General features: G+C 40.8%; 1 protein-coding gene and 1 long non-coding RNA gene across 4 annotated transcripts in view; one reads left to right on the forward strand and one right to left on the reverse strand.

The window, feature by feature from the left end:
• LOC140707986 (uncharacterized) overlaps window positions 1-23,006 on the reverse strand; it is a 479,255-nt gene that overhangs the window by 96,932 nt on the left and 359,317 nt on the right. The window lies entirely within an intron of this gene.
• LOC140707983 (epidermal growth factor receptor) overlaps window positions 6-23,006 on the forward strand; it is an 81,905-nt gene continuing 58,904 nt past the window's right edge. For 2 of the 3 annotated variants that reach the window (XM_078377463.1, XM_078377464.1), the window contains exons 1-6: window positions 6-231; window positions 2,721-2,872; window positions 10,405-10,582; window positions 14,202-14,357; window positions 18,591-18,659; window positions 21,576-21,694. In XM_078377463.1, the coding sequence (XP_078233589.1) occupies window positions 69-231; window positions 2,721-2,872; window positions 10,405-10,582; window positions 14,202-14,357; window positions 18,591-18,659; window positions 21,576-21,694 (837 nt within the window). In that variant the 5' untranslated portion in view covers window positions 6-68. The remainder of the gene's footprint in view (window positions 232-2,720; window positions 2,873-10,404; window positions 10,583-14,201; window positions 14,358-18,590; window positions 18,660-21,575; window positions 21,695-23,006) is intronic. The other variant, XM_073002570.2, reaches the window with a different exon arrangement.

A 23,006-nucleotide genomic window follows, 5' to 3' on the forward strand; every position in this document is an offset into this window, starting at 1 on the left:
ACGGCGTGTGTGTGTTTGCGCGCGCGTTCTCGCTCTCTCTCCCTCCGGATTCTCGTCGCCCGCTGAGGATGGGGGACGGGGCTCCTGCGTTTCGAGGAGTCTCCGGAGCTACCGGGGGACACTCCCGGGCCAGGCGCATCCCCGCCGCCGCCGCCGCCGCCGCCGCCGCCGCCGCCTGCCTGCTGGGGTTGCTGGCCGGCAACGTGTGCGCGGCGGTGGTCGAGAAGAAAGGTGAGTCGGGCAAGGCGGGAAGTCACGCGCGCGTGTGGGGCTGCGGGGGCTGCTCCCTGGTCGAAGAGCCCGCGGGAAAGAGGTGCCCGGGACCGAGCTTCTCTGGGGTAGGGGGGAGGCTGCCTTGGGATGTTCTTCTGGAGCGCACTGCACATGCTCAGAGGCACGCGGCACCCACACTGGGAAGCGCCCGTCACTGGTCTTTTCGCGCTTCCGATCCTGCCCAGTGTTTATCGATCATGGGCTCTGCCTGCAGTGAAAGGGATTCTCCGTTACAATTTCACTGTTTTTGCTTCTGGATTTAAATAAATAAGCAAACAAACAAATAGGTTCTGGGACTTAAACTCTTGTTTCAGCGTCTGGGTCTTGCTTACATACTGCTGATTGCTTGTATGTTGCAGCGCCTCCTGCACAAGCAAGCCCGGTGTGTCTCTAAGTCCTACCTCAAACAATCAATTGTAAACCTCTAATAAATTACCCATTAACATCCAAATACAATCACCCCTACTATACATGAGCAATTAATTAAGTTATTCAGTCAAATGCAACCACTAATGAATTACTCAATTAGTATTCAAGTACAGTTGCCACTACTCTCAAGAATCAGTTAATTATAATATTCTACCTATGGAGTTAATTTATTCAAATGATCCCTGTAGAGTAAGCAGTCAGTCCAATTCATACAAATTCTCTGCGCTGGCAGATACTAGTAATGAAGGGTAGCAAATTAAAGAAGCCCCCTAAAATAACTGGCCTCATTTAACAAGTGTCATCCAGTATAGGTGTGCCTAGCCGACTGCCTGCCATCTTCCACACTTCAATGGCAAGCAAGTCCGAGTTTTAAATTAACATGAAAAAAGGGGGAGAAGGGGGGAGGGGTGCTGAATGATATCTAAAATGGATGCCTTGTGGCCAGGCATGCTGATCCTGACCGCCAAGCACGTGTGCACTTCAAAATGGCTACTACTCAAAACTGTAAGCTCTTTTGCTCCAAACCGGGGGAGGGGGGGGAAGAGATGTCAAACAGCAGAAAAGCCAAGCGGCTAAGCCTTGCTGCGGCCTCCTCCTCACAACCCCACCCTGACAAACAGTATACTATAAAGCTAGCTTGGTTTATTGCCCAATCTTCAACTATGTGTGCCCCATCTTGTATTTAACTTAATAAAAGCACACCACCCAATTGATCCCTAATTAACAAACTTCTAATTTAAAGAACAAAAGATCTGATCGTGCAGAAGCGCAATGCCGTGCAGTCCACATGCTCTCCCCCACAGACTGTCACCTAGTCAAATTAAATGAGGGCTAATCCAATTTCGATAAAATCAAAACTGAAATTAAGCTAATACAGAAAAATAATCAAAACAGCAATCAAACCACAGGAGGTAGCCGATGCTACCCTCCTAATTCTCAAACTCTTGAGTTGTGAGAACCATAAAATCAAGCACACAGCTCGAGCAGCTTCAAGCATCAAAACTCTATTGTTAACTCTGCCATCAAAGGAAGAGGAGAGTGGGGAACAGCCCTTAAATAATGTTCCCCCTCTCCCTCAAGTTATTCACTCGAGACTGTGAGTGTGGCGGACATCCCACACATCACTCTTGTCAGTCATTTTAGAGTTCTAGTGCAGGAGCCTGTGACAGGTCAGGAGGGACGGAGTCAACAGAGAGTCAGTGAGGAAAGAGAGTCAGTGAGGAAAAAGATGGTGAAGCATTTAGACAGCTAGAGAGAAGACTGGGAAGTGTTTAGACAAGATATTGGACAGTTGGTGTGTTAAAGAATATCAAAGAGTTAAAAGGAATTAGACGTACATAGATAGGTAGAATATATTGAGACCTTGATTACAGTAAATGAATACAAGCAAACATACAAGTAATCAAATCCACGTTTATTGAATGAATGATAATAGAACATTCATGATTTTACTTCTGTGATTCACTTATTAATCCTTAAATAAACCTTGTTATATTTGGCAGCAAGAGTGTGAGATTTATAACTGATATAGTGAGGATAATATCCTCTGTTGGCAGTGAAAAAGGGGAAGAGTATAAGTCGTGTCCAAAGGTGAACTTGTGTGAGTGGGAAAATATACAGAGTACACTGGGGGTGTGCCATAGTGACTTCTCTCCTCATCTGCGGAGGAAGGCAAAGGCAAGCCGCGCTGCCGAAGCGTGGCTCTGCAGTGGCTCCATCATTTGCTTCCCCAGTGCATTTGGGTGAAGAGCTTTTTCAGGATGATGATATGGATATTCCCAAATCTACATTATTCATGACAAGCAGTGATTTGCATACCTACAGTAACTCCTTTTCTTAGTGGAATTAAACATTGACAGTGTTTCTGTCAGTAAGGTTCATTTTACTAAGAGGCTCTATGCTGGCATTTAGTCAGGGTTTCAGTTACCTGTTTAGACCTCAGGTATAAAACACATACTACTTTTGCTATTTCATTCAAAATGTGTTGTACATTATTCTTTTTATCCCCTTCTTTTCAGTGTGCCAAGGAACCAGCAACAAGCTGACACGGCTTGGAAGTTCTGAAGACCACTACAACAGCCTGAAGAGAACGTATGAGGGCTGTGAGGTGGTGCTTGGCAATCTTGAGATCACTTATGTGAAAGACAACTATAATCTCACTTTTTTGAAGGTTAGTATGAAGATTCATATTGCTATGATTCAGCGGTCAATGAGGAAGAAGAAGATTGCTTGTGGCAGTATTTTAAAGTAGGAATGAATGCCCTGGTTCCCAGTTACTTCTGTTGGTCAGCCACTTTGTTAAGGAACACTTCTTGTTACATTTCTCAATTACCTCCTTATCCCATTCTCTTTTTGCAAATGGCAATTGTCTGTACCCGGCTCTTATCATAGCAGCTGGGACTCCTGGATAGTACATCAAAGGACACTTGGAGGGCTTTCCTAGGAACCTCCACACTAACATGGCTTTAAAAAAACTTATCAAAAATAGGTTTTAACTTGTGGAGACTAATACACATCAAACAATTCCAGGTCTGGAAATAATGACTCATGGATAGTTGTGAATTTGCTGTCTGTTCTAAGCAGAATATGAAGCTGTTTCAGTCAAGCTATGTAGTTAAGCCATGGGCTGCAGCAGTAAGAGTTTTTGTGAAATATATCTTGAAATGCTTTTATGAAACAACAGAGAATTTGGGGCATGAGTTAGTTACTTTATTATTGCAAAAGACTTTGCATCTTATGTAGTGAATTCTGCTGAGAATTAGAAACTTAGTAGAGGACAATGCTCCGACCCCTTCACGGATTGCTGCCTTCTCATGTCAAAGGAGCTTGAGTAATTCTGAGTAGCTATGGACTATGCCGTGCAGGGACACCCAAGATGGACATGTCAAAGTGGAGAGTTCTGACTAAACGCGATCCACCTGGAGCAGGAACTGGCAAGCTGCTCCAGTATCTTTGCCAAGAAAACTCCATGGACAGAAACAAAAGGCTGAAAGATATGACACTGGAAAGTGAGCCCCTCAGGTCAGAAGGTGTCCAACGTGCTACTGAGGAAGAGCAGTGGACAAGTACAAGTAGCTCCAGAGCTAATTAAGTGGATGGGCAAAAGTCAAAAGGTTGCTCAGCTGCGTACGTGCCTGGAAGTGAAAGGAAAGTCCAATGCTGCAAAGAAAAATACTGCATAGGAACCTGGAATGTAAGATCTATGAACTTTCGTGAGCTGGATGTGGTCAAACAGGAGATGGCAAGAATAAACATAGACATCCTGGGTGTCAGTGAACTAAAATGGACAGGAATGGGCGAATTCAATTCAGATGATTATCATATATACTATTGCGGGCAAGAATCCCGTAGAAGAAATGGAGTAGCCCTTATAGTCAACAAAAGAGTGGGAAAAGCTGTACTGGGATACAATCGCAAAAATGATAGAATGATTTCAATATGAATCCAAGGCAGACCTTTCAACATTACAGTAATTCAAGTTTATGCACCAACCATCAATGCTGAAGAGGCTGAAATTGACCAATTCTATGAAGACTTACAACACTTTCTTGAACTGACACCAAAGAAATATGTTCTTCACATTCTAGGGGACTGGAATGCTAAAGTAGGGAGTCAAGAGATAAAAGGAGGCGGGGCTTGTTGTTGTGAAGCCAGCAGCTCCCAGGAAGAGCTCCAGGGGAAAGTTGGAACTGTTCAGTCTGGGGGTCCTTCAAGAATGAGGGATCGAAAGGGAGACTAGGAGAAGTCTCCCTGAAGCACGGCGAGCAGCGGAGGTTAGGGAAGCTGGGCAGCAACTTGGTGTTTCTTCCCTCTGAAGAGATCACCTTAAGCACAAATCGGGCAGGAGCCATTTTGGGCCTTCAGCTGTGAGTAACCCACCCACCCTGGAGGAGAGAAGAACAAACAAATATGGCATTGAAAATACACAACAACAAAGTAAATTGAAGCCTTTGATTTATGAACAGACCCATTAAGCCGAAGAAAGAAATCGGGGTGAAAATATTTGGCTGAAAGAAGCCAAGGAGCGGCGAGCTTGCTTATCAGTCTGCTTCCTCAAAAGTGAAACTGACTCTTAAATAGCAGGCTGTTTCAAGGCCGAAAGTAAGAGAGGGAGATGAAAAAAAAATCTTTTGTTTCTGGAAAAAATCCCAGAGTGAATAACAGTGGATGGGGACTTAAAGCTCTTTGAAACAAGGAAATCAGATTGAGAAACAGAGACTGAAAAACTGTGATTGCTGTTGAGCTTGGATTTTCTCCCTAAATTCTGTTAATTTTCTGGAGAAGAAGGAATGAGCTTTTGGAGCAAGGTAAACATAACATTGAGGTACCAGACTTCACAACAGCATAGATTTGGGAGAGATAATGTTGGTCGAGGGTTGATTGTGGAGCTAGGAAAACCAGGACTGGAGTTCTTGATTGAATCTTTGGATTAATGGAAGGAATATACAACAAACTATAAGGACACCTATTGGAGAGACTGAAAACCTGTGACTGCTGTTGAGCTTGGACTTTTTCACTGGACTGCGTGGGACCCTGATAATAGAACTTTGTTAGGTTTCTGGAGAGGAAGGAATATTTTTACCACGGTTGTATTTTAAACTGCTGGGCTAAAAGTTGATGTACATACTATAACATCTGTGTAAAAATTGGAGGAAGATCCCAGGGGAGGTATTTGATTGTGGGCTTGGGTTGTTGATAAAATAGTGGAAACTTCTGAAAGAATGGGTGGTATATTTGAGGGTTGGTCACTTTGGTGAAGGATATAGTATTATTTACACAAACCCCACTCATTGAAAAGATCAAAATGGCCTCCAGAAAACTAAAGCACCAAATGCTGGAGACCTTTCTTGCCCAGTCTCAAAGTTTGGGAAAATTAGGTAAAGATTCCCCTTGACATTTTTTGTCCAGTCGTGTTCGACTCTAGGGGGCGGTGCTCATCCCCGTTTCCAAGCCATAGAGCCAGACAATCTTCCGTGGTCACATGGCCAGTGCGACTTAGACACGGAACACTGTTACCTTCCCACCGAAGTGGTCCCTATTTATCTACTTGCATTTTCAGGCTTTCGAACTGCTAGGTTGGCGGGAGCTGGGACAAGTGACAGGAGCTCACTCTGTCGCGTGGATTCGATCTTATGACTGCTTGGTCTTCTGACCCTGCAGCACAGGCTTCTGCGGTTTAGCCCACAGCAGACAAAGAATGGCAGCTTACCATGCAAAATACAGTGGGCCCTCGATTTACAAACGGCCCTAGTTACGAACATTTCGGGTTACGAACCCAATCTCATCGCAAGTAGTAAACCCTACTTGCGAACGCAGATGGGGTTATGAACCCAAAAGGCAGTGAGAAAGGGCGGGAAATTCGAATTTCCTGCCCTTCCTCCCTGCCTTTGGAGCTTTCAAAAGGCTTCCTCCGACATCGGAGGAAGCCTTCTGGAACCTCTGAAGCCAAAAAGGCAGGGAGAAAGCGCAGGAAGTGCAAACTTTTTGGCTTCAGAGAGCTCCGAATCCGCCCATCGCGGCGGCAGGGACCCCCAGGGAGGTCTCCCAGGGCTTGCACGCCACCATGGGAGACCTCCCTCGGGGTCCTCGCCACCACGATCAGTGCCTTCAGAAGTTTCAAAGGGCTTTCCCCGACATCGGAGGAAGCCCTTTGAAAGCTCCAAAGGCAGCGGAGTGCCGGGCGGGTAGAGCAGGCTGGGCGCCTGGCCACTCACCCCCGGCCATGCGGAACCAGCAGATGCCGGGCAGCTAGAGCAGGCCGGGTGCCTGGCCGCTTGACCCCGGCCGCAAGGAACCAGCAGAGCGCCATGAGGCTTCGGACTGGTAAGTCCTTTTTAAAAAAACATTTCTGTGTGGGTTTTGGAGGGTGGGTTTGGACTGGGGGGGTTATGTTTCTGTGGTGTGTGTGTGTGTTTGCAGTCCCAACGTGGGACTTGCTCTTTTTATTTTTATTTTTGTATTATTATTTTTTTGAAATGCTGGAACGGATTAATTCCATTCCCATGCATTTCAATGGGAAATGGTAGATCGACTTACGAACTTTCCGAGCTACGAACGTCCTCCCAGAACGGATTAAGTTCGTAAGTCGAGGGCCCACTGTATAATAACAGCAGGATTTCAGCAAGTAAATGAACGTATTAGCCAAATATTAGATCAGATGAAAGAGATGACATCAGATGTCAAACAACAGTTAAATGAAACTCCACTAACCTCATAATTGCTTTTACTGAGTATGATACCAGGCAATACAGATGAGATAAAGAGTTACCCAATGATCTATATAGCTACCATAGTCAGGAAGCTTTATGCTAAAAATTGGAAGAAAGCAGAGATACTGAAACAAGAGTAACTTGAGAAGGTATGGGAAGCAGTAGAAATGGATATTCTTTCAGATGTGTTGAAAGCCTGCTCAATTCAAAAGGAAACTGAACGATGGGATTTATTATATAAATGGCTTCAGTCTCCAAATAGTGTTGGAGTAGATTTAAACTAAGATGTAATTGTAAGTTGAAAGCTGAAGAGTAATCAAACTGTTAAAAAAGCGGAAAGTTGATTTGTTATCATAACATGAGTAGATTGGATGATTGTATACTTTGTGTTCTCCTACCCCCTAACCCTTTTCCCTTTCCCCTACTTTCCCTTTACTTCCTTTAACACTTTGTATTTCCCATTTTATTCTTAGTTGATAATAAATAAATAAGAGATAAAAGGAACAACAGGTAAATTTGGCCTTGGAGTTCAAAATAAGGCAGGGCAAAAACTAACAGAGTTTTGTCAAGAGAACAAGCTGGTTATCACAAACACTCTTTTCCAACAACACAAGAGGCAACTCTACACATGGGCATCACTAGATGGGGATACGGAAATCAGATTGATTATGTTCTCTGCAGCCAAAGATGGAGAACCTCTATACAGTAAGCAAAAACAAGACCTGGAGCTGATTGTGGCTCTCATCATAAGCTTCTTATAGCAAAACTCAAGCTTAAACTGAAGAGAGTAGGAAAAACCACTGGGCTAGTGAGGTATAATCTAAACCAAATCCCTTATGAATACACAGTGGAAGTGAAGAACAGATTAAAGGAACGAGATTTGGTGGACAGAGTGCCTGAAGAACTATGGATGGAGGCTCGTAACATTATACAGGAGGTAGCAACAAAAAAATCCATCCCAAAGATGGCCTTACAAATAGCAGAGAAGAGAAGGGAAACAAAATACAAGGGAGATAGGGAAAGTTACAGAAAATTGAATGCAGATTTCCAAATAACAGCAAGGACAGACAAGAGGGCCTTCTTAAATGAACAGTGCAAAGAAATAGAGGAAAAGAATAGAAAGGGAAAAACCAGAGATCTGTTCAAGAAAATTGGAGATATGAAAGGAACATTTTGTGCAAAGATGGACATGATAAAGGACAAAAATGGGAGGGACCTCACAGAAGCAGAAGACATCAAGAAGAGATGGCAGGAATACACAGAGGAATTACAGTATACCAGAAAGATCTGGATGTCCCAGACAACCCAGATAGTGTGGTTGCTGACCTTGAGCCAGACATCCTGGAGAGTTAAGTCAAGTGGGCCTTAGAAAGCATGGCTAACAATAAGGCCAGTGGAGGTGATGGCATTCCAGTTGAACTATTTCAAATCTTAAAAGGAGACGATGTTACAGTGCTACACTCAATATGCCAGCAAGTTTGGAAAACTCAGCAGTGGACAGAGGTTCGGAAAAGATCAGTCTACATCCTAATCCCAAAGAAGGGCACTACCAAAGAATGCTCCAACTACTGTACAATTGCACTCATTTCACACGCTAGCATGTTTATGCTCAAAATCCTCCAACGTAGGTTTCAGCAGTATGTGGACCGAGAACTCCCAGAAGTACAAGCTGGATTTCAAAGGGTCAGAGGAACTAGAGACGAAATTGCTAACATGCGCTGGATTATGGAGAAAGCCAGAGAGTTCCAGAAAAATATCTACTTCTGCTTCATTGACTATGCAAAAGCCTTTGACTGTGTGGACCACAACAAACTATGACAAATCCTTAAAGAAATGGGAGTGCTTGACCACCTTATCTATCTCCTGAGAAATCTATATGTGGGACCAGAAGCAACAGTTAGAACTGGATATGGAACAACTGATTGCTTCAAAATTGGGAAAGGAGTATGACAAGGCTGTCTATTGTCTCCCTGCTTCTTTAACTTATATGCAGAATACATCATGCAAAAGGTTGGATTGAATCCTAAACTGGAATTAAGAGTGCCAGAAGAAATATCAATAACCTCGGATATGCAGACGATACCACTCTGATGGCAGAAAGTGAGGAGGAATTAAAGAACTTCTTAATGAGGGTGAAAGAGGAGAGAGCAAAAAATGGTGTGAAGCTCAACATAAAAAAAACTAAGATCGTGTCCACTGGTCCCATCACCCCCATGGCAAATAGAAGGGGAAGATATGGAGGCAGTGACAGATGTTACTTTCTTGGGCTCCCTGATTACTGCAGATGGTGATAGCAGCCATGAAATTAAAAGACTCCTTCTTGGAAGGAAAATGATGACAAACCTAGACAACATCTAAAAAAGCAGAGACATCACCATGTGAACAAAGGTCCGCATAGACAAAGCTGTGGTTTTTTCCAGTAGCAATGTATGGAAGTGAGAGCTGGACCATAAAGAAGGCTGACCGCTGAAGAATTGATGCTTTTGAATTGTGATGCTGGAAGAGACTCTTGAGAGTCACCTGGACTGCAAGGACAACAAACCTACTCATTCTAAAGGAAATCAACCTTGAGTGCTCACTGGAAGGACAGATCCTGAAGCTGAGGCTCCAATACTTTGACCAGCTCATGAGAAGAGAAGACTCCCTGGAAAAGACACTGATGTTAGGAAAGTGTGAAGGCAGGAGGAGAAGGGGACGTCAGAGGATGAGATGGTTGGACAGTGTCATCGAAGCTACCAACATGAATTTGACCCAACTCTGGAAGGCAGTGGAAGATAGGAGGGCCTGCCATGCTCTGGTCCATGGGGTCACGAAGAGTCGGACACAACTTAATGACTAAAGAACAACAACAATACCACAGAGAGGTCAGGATTTAAGACACCATTTATTTTATAGAATATGAAAGGTAAAGTGCTTTCTGGTCATCATTGTACCAAAGATGTAGGTGTTACCCATGACAGAGAGAATAGACAGGGCAATTATGACTTAGGTAAAACAATCCAGTGTAAATTCACACATGAACCCTTAGATGTGGTGAGTGAAATTAGGTAAAACTGACACAACAGTGACCAGAAAATCAGTTCTGCAATAAATCAGAAGTAATGTCCAAGGTCTCACTTTTACGTTCAGTAAACTGCTTAGCAATTTGTGTTTCTGAAAAATACCATACCTAAATATTGTAGTCAGAGAATATGCTGACCACAGATTAAACAGTATTGTAAGTACATTCTACTTCACAGAAGCCACAATGGACTTTTCCTCTCTCTACTACAACAGTCTTAACAACAATTGTTCTTCTGGATTTTGTCTTAATAAGAATTTGTGTGTCATTTTGAAATAAAAACAGTATTTAATGTTTTCCAGTATGCTTTCTTTCAAATTATGAACCCAAAACTAAGGGGAGATTAGTAGAACCTTGGGGATTAATAGCTTTTAAGACTTCCTCACACAATCAAAAAAGCATTGATTTTCTCTGTTCTCATGTACCTTCCAGAGCATACAAGAAGTAGATGGTTATGTGCTTATATCAGGAAATACAGTGAAAACTATTCCATTGGAGAATCTCCAGCTAATCCGAGGAAACACTCTTTTTGAAAATGCTGCTCTGACAATTTTTCTAAATTACGATAGAGTGAGGGGACTTGAAGAGCTGCCAATGAGACGTTTAGCAGGTGAGACCTTTGGGAAGGAAAGGTGCAGTGATGATGATGATGATGCAAACATATTGCTAGTTAAAAATCTGGGAGTCTTCAGCAGACCATTTGCCTATAATGTGTCATTATGTAAACCTAGAGCTAAACAAATGCTTCATACTCATGTTTTGCATTATTTTTTGGCTAAATTGTGGCAGGAGTAGTGTGCTTGTTAAACCACATGAATTTCTTAGTACGTAGTATGTATTTTTCAACACATAAGTTGTTTTTCAGAATAGTCAAACTGTTCCACAAAGATTAGCCTAGTAAACTGTTCGACAGAGAACCTCCAGCCTCCAGGTTGAATGTAGTCCAAAAGCTTCTTCTCCTCTTATTTCCAAATATTAACAGTCACAATTAGAACCGGATTAGCCACCTGTGATATTTTCTAGGTAACAAAAGTGTAACTCATTTAAATTTTATTGGGTAGAATCTAGCAGGATAGTTATGCCTGCGTACATGCAGTTCTGTTACATGGAGTGGCAAGGAGTTGTTAATTACATGTCCCCAACTGAATTCCTAGTAGCACACCAGTTGCATGACTCAGCATATGACTAGAAATTTAGTTGGGGGCTTATTGATTAGGAGCTAGTCTCTGCTCCACATTGCACCTTTGCACTTATGTAGGCATAAATTCAGTTGGATTCTGGTCATTTAAATGTTTTAATTATGCATTAACTGTAAGAAACACTAGAACTTCAAATCAAGATGAGATCCCTAAGAGGTACATCTGAGCTGCTTATGGATTCCCATCTGAACTTGCATCCACTATCCTTCTGCCACCTTTATATGCAACACATTTTCTAACATCAGTCTGCTGATCTTATAGAATTGAGCCTGTGGGAGAGGGTGGGCTTTTATAGGTTTTTATCTCCTTTCTCCAGAAATACTGCCTTTGTGACTGGGATGTTTGCAGATAATACCTTTAACAGTTTGTTGTGCTGATACCTGAATGATTAAGAGAGGATGTTCCCTCACTTTTCAGTTGTATCTATATGAACAAAGTAGGGATTCCAGTTAAGTAGAGAGTAATCTTGCTTATGTATACGTACTGAGTTTGTATAACAGACTAAGTTTCTATAGTTAAGAAAGGTCTAGCAGTGCAGGCCTATTGTATACAAGCTCAGAAATAAGTCTCACTGTATTTGGTGGAGTTTACTCTCAGGCATGTGAATTAAGAATCACAGTTCAAGTATTTTCTAGTCATAGCCTACCTCTTCCCACATAAAATGTATCCAAAAACACCTAAATAAAAAACATGGATTTTGCTTAGTGTAGTAAATTGCTCTAGAGTAGGCCCATTGAATCTTTTGGGATTTAGTGAGCCAACTCCTCTGTAATTCCATTGAATGACATAGCAACTTACTATGATAAAGTTCAGTCACAGTTAGAGTACACCTACTTGAATCCAGTGGAGCTTGTGGAAGAGTGACTCACCAAATCCCATTGATTCACTGGGCCTACTTTAGTGTGACGTAGCAAACAAAGCAATAGGATTTGGCTGTAGGGATTTATTTCTGCATAAATCTGCATTGGTTAGTAATATGAAATGCATGGTTGTAGGTTTTTCGGTCTGTTTGGCTGTGTTTTGGAGGTTTTTCTTCCTAATATTTCTCCAATCGTTGTGGCTGGCATCTTCAGAGGTCAGGAGTTAGAACTCTGTGTTCTGTTGTACTGTGTGGGATAGTTGAGTATTTGTAGGTGTGGGATCCGCTTTTTGTCCTTTTCAGGAGATTAGAAGATTATGGTGTGCAATCCAGCTTGTTTCAGGGCATGTTCAGCTACTGGCGATTTTTCTGGTTGAAAAATTGGCAGTAGCTGAACATGCCCTGAAACAAGCTGGACATTAAGTCCTATTTCAAAAGACAGAAGTACTGGAAACACCAGCAATCATTATATTAGACTACATAGGGAAGCCATTGAAACCCAAAAACATCAACACAGCTTCAACAAAAAAGAAGAAAGTCTAAAACTCAACAAAGCCTGGCTCCCAGGATTAAAAAATACAGCCTGTTAAAAGATTAACTAACTCTACCCAGCAACAAGGATCGGTGATCACTGCACACAAAAGACTAGATAATGACACCCATCAATCACAGTGACAATCACAGTGACAGATCATCTCCCCCTTATCACAACAATGCACCCATAACAAAAAACACCCTGATCGCCCAATCTCCTGAAAAGGACAAAAAGCTGATCCCACAGCTCCAAAGACTCAACTATCCCACACACTACACCAGAACACAGAGTTCTAACTCCTGTCCTCTGAAGATGCCGGCCACAGAGACTGGCGAAATTTTAGGAAGAAAAACCTCCAGAACACAGCCAAGCACCCCGAAAAACCTACAACAACCATCAGATCCCGGCCATGAAAGCCTCCGAGAATATGAACTGCAGTCTAGTGAACACTTTTTTGAGAACAAGCCTCATTGAGCATTAAAGCCGCTGCCTTGACGCATGTGCAGAGTACAGAATATTAAATAAATTAGTACAATGGTGGTATTTTTCATTATTTACTTAGCCTGTTAGGACAAGGTTAAAGTAAGATGTGCATTCAGATTCAGAACTATCTGGAGTTCACTGAATAGTGCCATATTCAGATGGTTTCATATACGTTTGCATCCAAATTTGATAGATCCAAATATCTGAAAGAATAATTCCTAATATTTGGAGTCCCATCTACTCCTATAGACTAGAAAGCAAAAGGCTAAGTTTCTGCTTGCTAGAGAAAGACATAAACGTTGGGCATGATTTCTTGAGAAATTAAATTTAAACAAACTCTGGCACCAAGGATAGAGGGGGCAGGGAACTGTGTCTCTTGACTGAGACTGTCAGTGGGCAATTGGGGTGAGAGCAGTACATGTAAATGATGTCAGTCTGCACCACTGACATCTAGAAGCAGGCCCAGACACCAAAACCCAAAGGTCGTTTTTCACATTGGTTCGTTCCCACCGAAAGATGGGCACAGCTGCTTATAAATCTCCAGACTATAATACTGGGACAGGTTGAAGGAAGCAGGAAAACAGTAGGCCAAATATGATATGGACTCATTTCCTAAAGGAAGCCACCGACTTGTGTCTACAAGAGCTGAAGAGGGCCACTGAGGTCAGGACTTTTTTGAGATTGCTCATACATAGGACTGTGATAAATCAGAAGTGACCTGACAGGACGTAGTAACAGCAACAACAACACTGAACTTAACTGTTAACCCTTTTCTACTGACTTTCCAAGTAATAGGAAGTAAAAGCTTTTTTTTTAACCTAGAAATTGTTAAATTGAATTGATCTCTGGTTTCTATTTGGGCTTTTTCTTCAGTAGACATATATATAATTCAACTTCACTTTCTACACAAAATGTGTTGTGTAAATGACAAGACTGGTCAAAATTGCATCTAGCCTTACACATTTTTCTATGGCCATTCCCTTAGCATCATTCCTTATCACAGGAGTGTGGTTCACAAAACTCTTACAAAAGCAGAATTTGGCCTCTTGTTTGAAAAGTTTCCCTACTTCTTTATTTTGCTCTCCTTCAATGCTTCTTTCAAAGGACAAACCATTTCATTGCTTGATGTTCTTGTACTAATTTCTTTTGGCAGAAATTCTAAATGGAGGTGTATATATTGGCAAAAACGCTTATCTCTGCAACATGGACAATGTTTTGTGGGACGACATTGTTGATACAACTAATGGCAAAGGTTTTGTGCTGTTTGATCCTGTGGAAAGAAATTTGTCAAGGACTGACAATAAGTCTTGTAAGTATAGTAGAGAAAAATAAAATATTCAAGATGTTTCAACAGTGTTGAAATATCGTCAGCCCATTGGACGATTTCTTAAATTAGAACAGTTACAAAGGAATAGAACATATTTTATTTCAGCATCTTCCTAAAAACAGGAGTTTGACCCAATAATAGTATGATAATTATGGATTTCCTTCAAATATGACCAGTTTTAACTACCAAGCTGCAAATAACAATTTACACACATACTATCCAGTATATTCATGATGCATATATGAAGGACTAATTGACACATTCCCTAAAACAGTACATCTAAGGAGTCCAAAAATGTGTGGTATGAATATAACAAGCATGTATTTTCAAACATATATGTGCCGAACAGCAGATGCTGGTTCTCTTTTAACTATACATTTTACAGAAGTGCTTCATATGTTACCCATTTGTGCTTAAATTGTTTCTTAATATAAAAGTTTAATTGTATCATGAAAGTATTTGCCTAGCATTCTTAAGTTATAAGTATGATAACATAAGCTGTTTGCAACAATTGCAGATGAATTACCCAAAGCTGTTATTGCTTCTTTTAATTCATGTTTATCAGTGATTCCAGAATTGTCTCTACCATACGTGCAAAATACATTCTGTCATTCAAAGATGCAATTCCAGATTTCCTGCAAAGTCACTGACATTCATGTCAGCTTTGTTATATTTGTCAAACATGGATAAGAGGAATCTCACTGTTGTTGGATGAAATGGTATCCACATTCCATTGGAGAACGCATGCTACAGCTTACTGTCCAGTATGATCCCACTGCAGTCCTTATCAACATTTTGAAAAACTCCCCACAAAAAGCTGAGGTTGGGCATTTGCATTACCACCGTTGTCTAGACTGACTCCACGAGCAAGATACATAGGGAAGGAAAAGAAACTTAACCACACATCCATCTGCTAGCTGAGAAGTCTCTTCTTCTAATTGCAACCAGAGATGAAAAGAACAACGGCTTCTTCTTCCATTTCCCTTGCTTGTAGACACAAAAAACTTACCCGCAAACACACATTCCTTTGACAGAACTCATCAGTTCCTGGAACTGGCAGGAATTAGTCCACACCTTTATGCTGCTTTTATTAATATGAAGCCTGAAACACTTGGAACAGTGTAGTTTAGTGGTCAGGGAACTCTTTTACCTTTTACCCCCCCAAAATTTTATATAAGCCGACATTACCCCCTTGATTTTTCTCCATATATTTAAACAAGCTTGATGAAGCCACCCTTTTCCCCACCTTAATTCAAGCCTTGCCTGTTTCTTTTTTCATAGTTTTGAGTCAGTCTCTCTCTCTCTCCTCTCTCTCTCTCTCTCTCTCTCTCACACACACATCCACCCACCCTCCCTCCACCCATTTTCTGTATACATTTTCTACATACATTTAAATAAACTTGATGAAGCCCTCGGTCTCTCACACCTTCCTTCCTTTCCTTCCCTCGTTAACTGGATCCTTTCCCTCCTCTTGCTTGCTTGCAGACATCTCCGCAGAAGCAGTCATTCACAAGCCCCAGATTGGTTGACTGCCCGGGGCTATTCCGCAGCTGTACCAATCAAGCAGGCTTATCTCCAATCTCTGAAATAATGGATTTACAAACGCCCTGCCACAACCATTGAAGTAACAGGGAGAGGTGGCTTACAATTTGAGGTTTGGCTGCAGAGGGTGGGGGTGGGAGGGAGGGGGGGTAACACTCTGCTCATTACCCCCAAGATTTTCACTTTTACCCCATTTGGGGTAATTTACCCCTGTTCCCAGACCACTGGTGTAGTTTGTAATTCAGTACATACTACATTTTGTCCAATCATTTTGAAAATCTATCCCTCATTCTACCATGGAATGTTGCTAAACACTCTTTTTCTGGTTGGGGGGGATTACTAAGGAGGAGGCTACCTTTAACTATGTGCTTACAAATGCGGGGGGGGGAGGAGGAGAGATGCCTGCTGGTCATTTCGCAGATAATCTGAAAACCTGTTGCTTCCATTGCAGTATGTAAGGCTGATAACAGCCTCAGCCGTGGCTATTTTTCAGAAACAAATCATTTCTTATTTATCCTCTGAAGATCCTGAGGTTTCCATGGGAAAACAGGAAAGGAAAACCTTTAATTACCAAAAATTAGCACCACCAGTAAATGCCCAAAATAGATGATGGTCATACATTATCATCCGTACCACCACTGCAGCTCACCCAGTGTTGGTGGTGGAACAAGCAGGTCCCCTTTTCTCTCTATTTTTCTAAATATTCTGCAGAGGTTACTGAACATAATGGAGCGTCTCCGCTCAGCATGTCCAAAATGTCTATACAACTTCTGACAGAAAGAAAGGAAACCTGTTGGTTTTCATCTTAAAGTTGTCTGATTAGTTTCTCTTATTATCATGTGTTAATGACAGCAGCAACAGAATCTTACAGTCTTTTCTTGATTTAACTTTTATAGAAGGAACATTGTGATGGGAATTAGAGCAACACAAAGGTTAGGTCTCATGTGCCACCATCATTGGCCAGAGTGTCTCTCAGCCAATAGACAATAGACATGGAAGACTCCCATTGCTCAGGCTGTATGACATTTTCCCTGTTCAATGGCTTCCCATGCCCTTACATATCCAATGCAGACTCCATGTCCTTATCATTAAATCACTGTCCAGTTTTCCCTAATTCTTTAATTCTTCTTTCTTCTTTCTTACTCTCTGCTTGTTCACTACCTCACTCCTCCATCTCTACAGCACTTACTTCCTCTAAGGGTTCTTCTGTGATCACAACTCGGCTTGTTCTCCCTTGCTACTTCTTACAAATTAAATATCTCTCTGGTTATCTGGATGGGATCATAATTTTGTTTGAACTTAACAAGTATAGGGAAAACTATATGCTATAGAAAACACATCAGTGGAACCTGATATTATGTTAGTGTTCCAAAGTTGTGATTTCCACAGATCTTTATGACTGAGCGACTGTGATTGCAAAGGAAGACTGCGTTACCTCCTGAAAGACTAGTCATGAAACCAGTTTTCAAACTACAGGACGTTGACAATCGAGAGCTTTTCAGCACATCATGCACTATCTGTAATATATAGCTAACAGAATAAACCATGATTTCCAAGGTAGAATGACATGGGAAACCGTGAGCTATTCAGAACCCAGTGTGGAAGGCTCAGTCTCCAGTCTTTGCTTATTAAAAGGAGAAGGGGGCATATGAGCCACAAACCTTGCCACTGTGCATGCTCACCATGCTTGCCAAAACATACATATCAGAGGATAGTACCCAAACATGCACACACACACACACACACACACACACACACGAGAATAATATTTTAATCTACTGTGTTACCTTTTCCTGTTATAAACAAATAACCTAAAATAGATTATACTGACTCAATACATAAACATCTTGTTTGGGATATTTTGCTTATAATAATTTTTAATTATGTGCCTTCAAGTCAATTATGTCGACCTTTTCCACGATTTTCTGGGTAGAGAATGCAGACAAGTGGTTTACCATTCCCTTTTTCTGGGGGATGCTTTGGGACTGTGCAGCTTGCCCATGGCTATGGAGGCTGGCTCTTCTCCCTACAGGCGCAGGGATGCCCAACGTCTGGCTCTGTGGCCAGATGCCCAAACCACTGAGCTATCCAGCCAGTTTTTTTATAATAGGAGAAGGCAAAACAATAATAAAAATTACAATTCTCCATTATGTGTATCTGAGTCCAGTCTTCTTGTATTTTTGGCTGTGCCTGAAAGAACACAGGTTATTTTAAATTCTGGACAGCACAACAGCAGCAATGAAATTAGTGTTCTTTGTAGCTGTTTTTAGAAATACATTTAAAATGGGCTTCTTATATTTCTTTGGAGAAAAAGCTTGCAAAAATTAGCATATTTTCATTGGGGAAAAAAGCAGACTTCATGTTTTGGGTTGATACTTGTAGGCACTCTTTAGAATTTATTTACAATTTGGGGAGGAATATACATTTTAACTCCTATGTTACTTAACAATGATCTAGAACAGAATTGGTTACTGTGATATCAGTGTTTGGTTGCAGGATGTTTGTGATGATATTGTCCTTTAGATCCACTCAAACATTTGAAACACTTACCCAATAGTGCTTATCCAATAATCTACATTATGTTCAGCCTAAAAACATCATGAAATAATTTATGTTCATGGAAACACTTTGTAAATGAGTTTTTCTCTTATTGTTATCCTTATTCTTTTCTAGGCCCCGTGTGCCATCCCAATTGCACAAGAGGGCACTGCTGGGCTCCTGGCCTAGAGAACTGCCAAACAAGTGAGTACAGTATATAAACTGATTTCCCTTAAAAATATATGTATGAAATACAGTTGTCACAATTATGTGAGCATAAATTGTATCAATGGCATCATCCTGTGACTTTACACTTTAATTGAATTTAACTGAAAGCTAAATCCATTTTGATTTGGGGAGGTCTTGGGATCTTGAAGATGCTTTAATATCAGAAAGTTGCTGTTGGATTACTGGCAGCCATCCCGATCCTGCTGACAGGATTCTGCTAAGAAAAGCTCCCCAAACCATCCAGAAACTCCCAAAGGCTTTCCCAATCAAAAGGAATTCCTAGGGAGCCTCAAAACCTCAAGGGAACAGGAACAGAATGTTAAATTAAATTAAATTAAATTAAATTAAATTAAATTAAATTAAATTAAATTGTAACATCACAGGCTGATGTTATCTTTACCATTAATGCCCACAACAGGATTTCAGCCAATTAATAATATTACAATAACCCTGCATAGTATTTCAGAATATGGTAATCTGTTCTCTTAGATCATATTGACTAGCGGACCAAACATATATCTTATCGGGAATGATAGATTTCTAACCATAGAAATACTGAGCTCAACAAAAGATAGATAGATTAGATTAGATTAGATTAGATTAGATTAGACAGACAGACAGACAGACAGACAGACAGACAGATAGATAGATAGATAGATAGATAGATAGATAGATAGATAGATAGATAGATAGATAGATAGATAGATAGATAGATAGATAGATAGATAGATAGATAGATAGATAGATAGATAGATAGATAGATAGATAGATAGATAGATAGACAGACTAGCGGACCAAACATATATCTTATCGGGAATGATAGATTTCTAACCATAGAAATACTGAGCTCAACAAAAGATAGATAGATAGATAGATAGATAGATAGATAGATAGATAGATAGATAGATAGATAGATAGATAGATAGATAGATAGATAGATAGATAGATAGATAGATAGATAGATAGATAGATAGATAGATAGATACTGTGGGGTCTCGACTTACGAACTTAATCCGTATTGGAAGGCAGTTCTCAGGTCGAAAAGTTCTTAAGTCGAATCTGCATTTCCCATAGGAATGCATTGAAAACCATTTAATCTGTATCTGCTCTTTTCGTCCATAGAAACTAATGGGAAGCTGCTATTCCGCCTTCTGCCACTAGAGGGGGATTTTTTTCTTTTTTCCTTTTAACCTAAGATGACTTAGCTTTAAAAAAAAGGAAAAAAAGAGTTCGTAACTCAAACCTAAGTTCGTAAGTCGAGTCCATATATTCCTATGAGAGTGGTTCGTAAGTCGAAACGTTTGTATGTCGAGCCGTTCGTAAGTCGAGACCCCACTGTAGATAGATAGATAGATAGATAGATAGATAGACAGACAGACAGACAGACAGACAGACAGACAGACAGACAGACAGACAGACAGACAGATAGATAGATAGATGCACTTCAGTTCCAATCAGGAGGGGTAAGTATAATGCTTGACTCTCCCTTAACTGAGGTTAAGAAATCATTTATGGATTTCTACATTCCTATTCCTATTTAGGTGGCATTTGAAGCAAATTGTGCTTTCAGATCTATTACCTATAGTAAACTATAGATAGGTTGCCATATTCAGGTGGCCAAAACTAGAATTTAGACATACCGTTTAGACCATCAGCTGCCTGGGATTCCAAGCTTTCGCTAAAAAAAAAAAAGACAACAGCAAGTCTCTTGTCTTTGTAGAGGCAAAATAAATGCTCACTATTTTGGCTGTTTTGTGAGAAATCCGCATGTACATGTTGCAAGTGTAGGATGGCTTAACCTTGGCTGATTGGCAGACAGTTGAAATCTGTTCTGCAACATGACATGCTGCCGTACATACATAAAAAGCAAAGAAAACATTGGAATAGATGCTGCTTGTTAGATTATTAGGAGCTGTAGCCCATAAAAGGAACATTTGCAACTGCTGATGTTATGCATCTTCCTTGCCTGATGAGAGTATGCGTTACATAGATATCCTTACGTAATGATGAAAAGTGGAATATGGGAAAGATGGGCAAGTTAGGATATTTCTAGTTGCAGTAAGGTGTTCAGTCTATATTCTTGAAGGAAATAACACCTTGTTTTCCCCATGTTTGCTCTCACTTCCCCCTGCAAATTTCCCTGTAAATCAGATGACAGTGTGTCATTTGTGGGTGATTCCTCTCGTGGATTTATAGAGGCTATTGTTTGCCATCCATAAAAACTGTTGACAAAAATCTCATGAGAGAAGCTCCTATGTGCACCAAAATGTAAATATTTCTTTATGTATATGCAGCATCTCCCTACTTTTCATAAAAACAACATTATAAAATGGATCTTTTCTGAGAGGTACTGCTAGGTCCAAGAGCACCAAGTATACTTTGTGACTGAACAAGGATTTGAACTTGGATCTCTTAGTTCTAAGTCCAGTCCTTTAACCGTTCCACTATACAGGCTTTCTCAGATCAGTGATTACTAAGGGAACTATATTGAAACACAGTAGTAGAAAAGCAGTCAACAAGTAATGCATCCAATTTATAAAATATGTGTGCTATGCAAATAGGTTGTTTGATTTGTGTGATATGCAAATAGGTTGTGCAGATTTGGAGATATTATCACAGATATTATCACAGTGCATCCTATTTATCTTACGTTTTCTACCTAAATCTCTTTGAAACCTACATTTCACTAGATAATCTTGTGTTCAAATAGTGCTCTGCAAAAACAAAAACATCTTTTGTTAAAAAAAATACTGATGGTTGGTGTGTTGTACATGTACTCCCCTTCCAAGATGCTGAGAAAGACCTATTTCATCACTGCCATTCCTATATGCATCCTTTGTTGTAACAATGATTGTTTGTTTTCTTGCTTATTCATTTGTTTTGTCTTTTCAGTAACAAAGATTGACTGTGCAGCGCAGTGTTCAGGCCGGTGTAGAGGGACATTGCCATGTGATTGCTGCCATGCTCAGTGTGCAGCAGGATGTACTGGCCCTAGAGATAGTGACTGCTTGGTAAGAAGGCCAAAGAAACATTCATAGCGTTCTCTCAGAACTATACAGCTGATTTTTTAAAAAAGCAATTAAGCTGCAATGGATAGATTTTGAATGGCTTGTTGCACTGCACCTACTGCAAAAAAAACAACAACAAAGATAAATACTAGATTTGATACAGATTTAATCTTCAATTAAATCAGAAAAATATTTTAAAATTGCCAAATATCCATCAAGATCTATTCTTCTATTTTTCCTTGTTAGTCAGCTCAATTTATTCTTGTTTCGGATGGCCAGAAAGATTTATGTTTTTGTAAATGCCTTGAACTGGCATATAATATTTATTGTCCTTTTTTTTTTTCAAAAAAAGAAAAAAGAAATTGTTCTTCTGATTACCATTTTAAGTCAGGCTAAACTGCACTGTCCCTCATCTACCTAATTTTCCTGCATAATTTTTTTCTGTTACCCAAAGGACCAACTGTTGGATAATCAATGGTCGGTGTGGATCCAGACTTAGAGTCATACTTTGAGTAGACCTGTTGAAACCAATGGGACTTCTAGAGGGAAGATTCCTATGACATCTCACAATTTCTCTGAAGCCTAACATTTGAACTCATAAACTAGTTCAAACATGTTTATGAGTAATCTGGCCTTTCTCACCAGATTATTCATAAACATCTTCAAACTCACCCATGAGCTCAAACATAAAGGTAAAGGTTCCCCTTGACAATTTTTGTCCAGTCGTGTTCGACTCTAGGGGGCAGTGCTCATCCCCGTTTCCAAACCATAGAGCCAGTGTTTTGTCCGAAGACAATCTTCCGTGGTCACATGGCCAGTGCGACTTAGACACGGAACACTGTTACCTTCCCACCGAGGTGGTCCCTATTTATCTACTTGCATTTGCATGCTTTCGAACCGCTAGGTTGGCGGGAGCTGGGACAAGCGATGGGCACTCACCCTGCCGGGTGGATTCGATCTTACGACTGCTTGGTCTTCTGACCCTGCAGCACAGGCTTCTGCGGTTTAGCCCGCAGAAAAATATATGACATGTCATAGAATTCCTTCCCCTAGATAACTACTGTATATCTAACCATAGACCCTGATGTTGGGAAGGTGTGAAGAGAAGAGGAGAAGGGTGTGACAGAGGACGAGATGGTTGGACAGTGTCATTGAAGCCACCAGCATGAATTTGACCGAACTCCATGAGGCAGTGGAATACAAGCGGGCCTGGCATGCTCTGGTCCATGGGGTCATGAAGAGTCGGACATGACTTAATGACTAAATAACTACAGATAATTATAGCTTGCTTAAGGTTGCAGTCTTAACTAGCCAA

Source organism: Pogona vitticeps, chromosome 6 (genome assembly GCF_051106095.1).
Source record: "Pogona vitticeps strain Pit_001003342236 chromosome 6, PviZW2.1, whole genome shotgun sequence".
Classification (NCBI taxonomy): Eukaryota; Metazoa; Chordata; class Lepidosauria; order Squamata; family Agamidae; genus Pogona; species Pogona vitticeps.